Source organism: Anomalospiza imberbis, chromosome 4, assembly GCF_031753505.1.
Source record: "Anomalospiza imberbis isolate Cuckoo-Finch-1a 21T00152 chromosome 4, ASM3175350v1, whole genome shotgun sequence".
In the NCBI taxonomy this organism is placed as follows: Eukaryota; Metazoa; Chordata; class Aves; order Passeriformes; family Viduidae; genus Anomalospiza; species Anomalospiza imberbis.
In genome coordinates this window covers 42,653,998-42,660,065 of record NC_089684.1, presented here as the reverse complement: position 1 = coordinate 42,660,065, position 6,068 = coordinate 42,653,998, and the positions used below count along the sequence as shown (strand labels likewise).

Sequence of the window (6,068 nt, the reverse complement as noted above, 5' to 3'; positions counted from 1 at the left end):
CTTTGTCCAGATCTGTAATACATTTTAGCAAAATAGGCCCTAAAATAAGGATTTATTTTAAATTTTCAATCTACAAAGTCAAAATAGGAAAACTTGAACTGAATTTAGAGCATTCAAGTTACTTCATAAAAGGAGCTACTGCAGCTCCAGTTCCTGCCACACTCTATAGTTACACTTCAGTGCTAAAACTAATTGTACTAACACATGTACACCCCACAGAAGCCACATTTTGACAGAGGTACCTGTCAAACTTTACTTGCCCCCATTTCTATCAAGAAGAAAATGAAAACACTCTGAAGCTCAAGGATGAAGGGCATCCTTCATTATCATCCTAATAATTCATGCAGTAAGAAGGAGAAATCGAGATAGCATTTGAAGAAAAAGGAATTGTATTTAATATTGAAATGCCTAAGGCTAGTACTGCTGCACAAATTATATGATGAATTCTAGTGAAATAAGACATGATTTAAGTATAAAAGCCGGAGAAAAAAAATGCTCTCACTTTCCAGAAGCAATGAGGTGTTTTCACTATACAAAGTCTGAAAGTTCAAAATCACCTGCAGATCTTTCCCTCTGCACTGTGATCTCTGCTCAGTGCTGGGCATTCACTAGTTTGCTCTGAATGTGTTTTTCAAAGGGCCAAGGAAAAGTGCCTAACCGTCTTTAAAGATTAAGAACTTATTGCATCTCTCTTGCCACGTTTGAACATAATGGTTGGCCACTTTTTCAAGTCATTCTGATATATGGTGGAGGTTTGGATGTGTCTTCTTCTACATCCTGGGCTGGAAACCGATCAGTGAAATTAAAAATTCTCCCCCCAGGGCCTGTGGGAGAAAAGAAAGCAAAAACCATTAAACGTGGTATAGACAGACGTTTGCACAAAATCCTGAGTTCCTTTTGATTATCAGGATTTTGGTTATCAGGATTGTAAACCTTATTCAGAATGCTCCTTCTTCATCCCCGGTGATCATCCAGATACGTGGAGGCAAAAGAGTTACTCACTTTGTACAGCACAAATCATTTCCACAGCCTGATTTTGGTCCTCACTAGGCTGCAACCATTCCTATGAAAAAAACCAGCACCATCAAGTACCTCACCTGGAAATTCGTTCAAGAATATACACCTGAACTTATTTGAGATGTCTGTGCAGTCCATGCCTCCTAACACGTTTTAGTTTGAAAACTTAAAGCAGCCTCATGTTACCTACCCTGTCTTTAGTCAGAACAGCTGCCTTGTGCCCTGCACCCTTTAATTCCTTACCAAACCAAATGGCTGGATGTACATGTTTAATAACACAGCATCAGAATTGCTCTAGTAGAGAAGCAGTTGGTATTTATTTATTTACTGTGCTCACTTAGCAGAGATGCCGTGGGCCCCATCACTTGAGGTAGGGTCCTTATGAATGAGGAGTAAATTACATATGTCAGCACCCCAACACTTCACACACGGCACTGGAGATACTTTTATTGCTGAATTTGAAGTTCCAGCATGTAAGTACCAGTAAGTCTTTGTAACGCTGCGCCAGAAGCAACTGGTGGCTTAAAGATGAGAGGAACAGTTTTTGAGGATAGCAGGAATTTATGGGAAATGGGGCTACAGTAGCTTCAGCACAAATGGTTTGGAAAATAGAGATAACTTATATTGGCTCTTACATGAGACTGTAAATAAGAGGGAGATTTTTTTCCTTTAAAGGAAAAAATATAAGAAATATAAAACCATTCTAATATCCCACCTAATTTCTTAGAATTCGCTCTGCATGACTGAGGTAGGGGCTGAGATTAGGTTTATAGGAGAAAAACACAGCTTCTCCCTGGTTTCTTCCCCTCCCAGCAACATTCAGTAGAAATAAACTTGTTGTGCCCTGGGCTCCTCACTCACCATCCCAGTTACACTGTCATAGCAGGAGCAGCAGGGAAGGCTCCGGCATCCCAAGTAAGCCATGGCCAGCACAGAACAGGCACTGCAGATGGACACAGCCAGCATGGCTATGTTAGCACCCTTGACAACTTTACTGAGTATGAACCTCTGCAAAAATGAAAGGAGATGGTAAAGGCATATTCAAAAAGAGACACTCTCCACCAAAAAAAAATCTAATCACAGCAAGAATGCTGTGATTGCATGATAGGAGATTGATTCATAGTCAGTGTTATTTAAGATTTTTCTGTGTTCTGAAAAACAAACAAAGTATGAACCTCAAACAGAGCAAGCAGTGAAATAAGGCTTCTGATTAAATGTGAGATGCTATGCAGTGGCATTGCGTTTGGAAATAGCTTTGACAATGAGTAAAAACCTGAGGAATGGCTGCTCTTCTTCACACTGAATATGAAAGACATTGTTTTGCTGCACTGCACCTTATAGCAGCCTGACATTTTGATTTGTTCTGCAATAAACTAATGACCAGCTTAATCCCTCTGAAATGCCTTTACTCCCACAGCCAGCAATTACTTGTAGACTGGAGATACAAAAGGGCTTCATTCCTTCTCTACAGCTTTACTGTGGAAGATACACTTGAACTAACAGCAGGTTTAACCAGCTGACCCTGTAACTGCTGTAACTTCATCACCTGAGGTGCTTGCTGGAAAGATCTGAGCCTTGCAACCACTTTCTCAAACCAGGCCAGGGATACTCTAAGCACCTTTCCCTGAGCAGCACCAGTATTTTTTCATGGCTCAGCCCACACCACCCCTTTGCACTATGAAGCAAAAGCAGCCAACCTGACCTAGTGTCACCCCTCCTAGAAGTCTGGTTCTGTTTGTAAGCCACATCTGGCACTGCTTGCAGATTAAGGGTGGCATGTTCCCCAGTAATAATCATGGTATCTATACTTACAGTATGGATAACATGGACTGGGGCAGAACTCAGCTCCTCCTCTTCACCATAGTTCAGTGTGAAGGAGCTATAAACTATTACAATGAAGATGGCAACACAAGAGATTATGGAAGCAACTATCAGTACATTCACCTAGACAGACAGAGAATTTTAGTGAGAAAAAGAAGGGGAGCAGGAATCAAAGCTGTCCTTGGGCAAATACAAGCATTACAGATAGCCTTTGACCTACCAGAACACTGCAGCATCCCCAGCAGCAACAGTCACTTAGAAGCCAAAGAGAAGTAGAGGTTTTCATAATATTGAGTTTCTGAGTTACAGCTGAGTCCTGAATATTAATCAGAGGTGCTACTTAAAGACCTCTAATTTGCATACAACATCCTCCCTTGGACTTTACACGGCTGGAGAAACCTACCCAGGAAATGCAAACCTCTTAACTCATTTCCTATTTTAGTGTACACAGCGCTCGACAACATGAAGGACAACCAAAAGAAAAGCATTGAAATCAAGTGTTTTTACAGAGTGTTGCTTTTTATCAGGCCCAATGCCTATCTGCTGCAGCAGAAAGCAAGGTAACACTGCCTCCTTCTCTTGGTTATAAAGACAGCAGCTTTTGTGAAGGTAACTCAAAGAAATAAGCTCTTAATTCTGCAGGAGGACCAGTCAAGCTCATTCCTTACTCAAACTGTTTTTGATTGCCCCAGCATTTTGCCCCTTCCCCATACATACACACAAACACCCATCTGCCCCTCTAGCTTACAAGAACTGGATTCTTCCTCCGAGAGGAGAACAAAGCCAGGACTCCTGGGACTCCCATCACCTGCAGAGCATAAAAGGAGATGGTTGCTTGGGAGACTAGTATCAGATTCAGAAGATAAACTGCTACAGAGTAATGAAAAGTAATGAAAAGCGTTTTCAAGGCTTGGATCAGAGTAACTGCTGCATCAGAAATGGGAAGAGAATTGCTCATTTCTTCTGTTTTCCTCTGTAGCATCTCCTGGATGCAGAACATGGCTGACATGCATCTTGCCCACTTGCTACCCACACAGCCTTGCTACTGCTGACCAGAGCTTTATGGGTCGGGCAAAATAATGAAACTGATTGAATAAGTCTGATTTAATGTGCTAAAAACGCACGTTGCTTTGCCAAGTCCATATGCATCTTGTAAAGGAAAGAAAGATACTAATGAAAGGAGATAGGCAGCCTCTGCACTGGAGAGAGCTCTTCAGTGTAATTTCCTTGCAGCATGGCTCAGCAGGGTAAATCAGGGTGCTGAATGTCAGGGAGCAGGGATACCTCTTGCCCACTCCTCACTGCAGTACCAAAATTAGGGGCACTGTGCTGTGGGACAGAGATCAGCACCCAGATATTCATCTACCTGAACACAGGATGATGATAATCTTTGGTGGCCTCTCTGTGGTCACTGTTCTTCTGCAAAAAACCCCTATCAATTGTCACTATATCCCATTTTCTACATTATCCAGCAGAAATGTATTTAATTTAGTTCCTTCAGAGGAAAGTCTGCCTACACTCTTCTGCCTATATCACTGTAAGGAAGCTTTTATTAACTGAGTTCAAAACATGAAACAAGGGAAAAGCTGGCAAGAAATCTTGGCTTCCCTCCCACCCCCAATATGAGTACTAGTAGGTAGCAGTGAAAAAAAAAAAAAAAACCACTGCAAAACAAAGCATAGAAAATATAGTAGAAGTTTACCATGCCAGCCCAAATTGGAGCTCTGGTTTTGCCCAGCTGAGACTCTGTTCTGAAAATGCCATCTATGAACCCACTGGTGACACAGACGGTGCTGAAGGCAATCTGGAACATCCCCAGCACGACCATGTTCCTCTGGTTAAAGATGAAATATCGATACCGATCCATTCTGCTCTGCTTCCCACATAAACCCCTGAACACGAGCTCTGGCGAGCTGCACCACGGCCTTCCAGGGTCGGAGAATGGCTCTTCCTAGGCAGGAGAGAGAGAAGGGACAGGCTCATCAGCACCCCGCGGGCATCGCTGGTGCGCAGGACCGGCACCAGGAGCACAGAGCTCACTCCTCAGTGTCCCAAATCAAGCGGCCTTTTGGGGAATCCCCGGGGCTGCTGCGTGCCCCGTGTCTGGGACACCATTCCCGACGTTTCTGGAGCGGAACGCGCGATCGTCACCTCAGAGCCCACGGCTGACCTCCTCCCTTCGGGGTTTCTGCTGCCCGCAAGAGGCGCAGGGGGTGCCCAGGCTCCCTCCCGCTGCTCCCCTGGGGCAGCCAGCACCGAGCCCCGATACTCCCCGTGGTTGCTGCCGGCCATCGCACGCCCTCTCCAGGAGCGGCTCCAGCTCCAGGTGTCTCCCGTGTCCTCCCGTGTCCCCTTGTTCCGTTCCGATCCCGCCGGCCGGGAAGCGCCGCGCCCGCTCCGCCCTCACCTGCAGCGGCACCGGCCCGGCCGGCGCTCCCCGGGCAGCGTCAGGAGAGCTCCTGCTCCGCGTCCGGGAAAGGAGTTCCGGGCCTGAGTCAAAAGAAGCCGGCGAGCCCGGGAGATCCTGTGCCGTGCCGTGCCGTGCCGTGCCGTGCCGTGCCGTGCCGTGCCGTGCCGTGCCGTGCCCCACGCAGGGACGCGGCTCCTCCGCCCGCCCCCTCCCGCCTCGCCTGCAGCCGGGAGCGGCCGCCCCGCCCCGGGCACCCTCGGGCAGCCGGGACGGGGCATTCCACCATTCCACCCATCCCTTCTCCACAGCAATTGAGCCTTTTTTTTTTTCCCTGCCGCTGTAAGTGCTGCTTCACACGGTATACATTTGCAGTACTGTGAGCTGGGGAAAGTGGCACAGGTTGCTCAGAGGTCTTGTTGGATGCAGCATCCCTGAAGGTGTTCAGGGCCAGGCTGGATGGGGTTTTGGGTAACCTGGTCTATTGGGGGGGTGCTCCTGCCCATGGTCGGGGAGCAGAACTAGATGATCTCTAAGATCTCTCCCAGTCTAAGCCATGTTGTGATTGTAAGATGCCATGAAACTCCGTACATCCTGTTAATGCCTTGTATGCTCAGTTCTTTAGATTGACAGGCAAAGGTCCCCCTGGCACATCGGCGCTCACACTCTGTTGTGTGCTGTTCGACAGAAAAGAGTTTGGCAGTACCGTTGATACAGCATGAGCCAGTGGGGGCCCAGGTAGCCAAGAAAGCCAAGGGCCATCCTGGCCTGAATCTGGGATAGAGTAGGCAGCAGGACTGGGGAAGTGACCACCCCCTTTACT

The 6,068-nt window shown here is 46.8% G+C and overlaps 1 protein-coding gene across 4 annotated transcripts; it reads right to left on the bottom strand.

Moving 5' to 3' along the window:
• Positions 1 to 371: 371 nt before the first annotated feature.
• On the bottom strand, positions 372 to 4,808 carry LOC137472716 (uncharacterized). 4 transcript variants are annotated; one of them, XM_068188058.1, is made up of 6 exons: positions 4,541 to 4,806; positions 3,587 to 3,646; positions 2,830 to 2,961; positions 1,879 to 2,025; positions 1,003 to 1,063; positions 372 to 824 (listed from the first exon to the last, which is right to left on the bottom strand). In XM_068188058.1, the coding sequence occupies exons 1-6, from the start codon at positions 4,703 to 4,705 to the stop codon at positions 727 to 729; spliced, it is 663 nt and encodes a 220-aa protein (XP_068044159.1). In that variant the 5' UTR covers positions 4,706 to 4,806; the 3' UTR covers positions 372 to 726. The 4 variants fall into 4 exon arrangements, with proteins under 4 accessions (XP_068044159.1, XP_068044162.1, XP_068044158.1 ...); XM_068188061.1 differs by lacking the exon at positions 2,830 to 2,961 and having other exon boundaries at positions 4,541 to 4,808; XM_068188057.1 differs by lacking the exon at positions 4,541 to 4,806 and having other exon boundaries at positions 3,587 to 4,514.
• Positions 4,809 to 6,068: the final 1,260 nt, after the last annotated feature.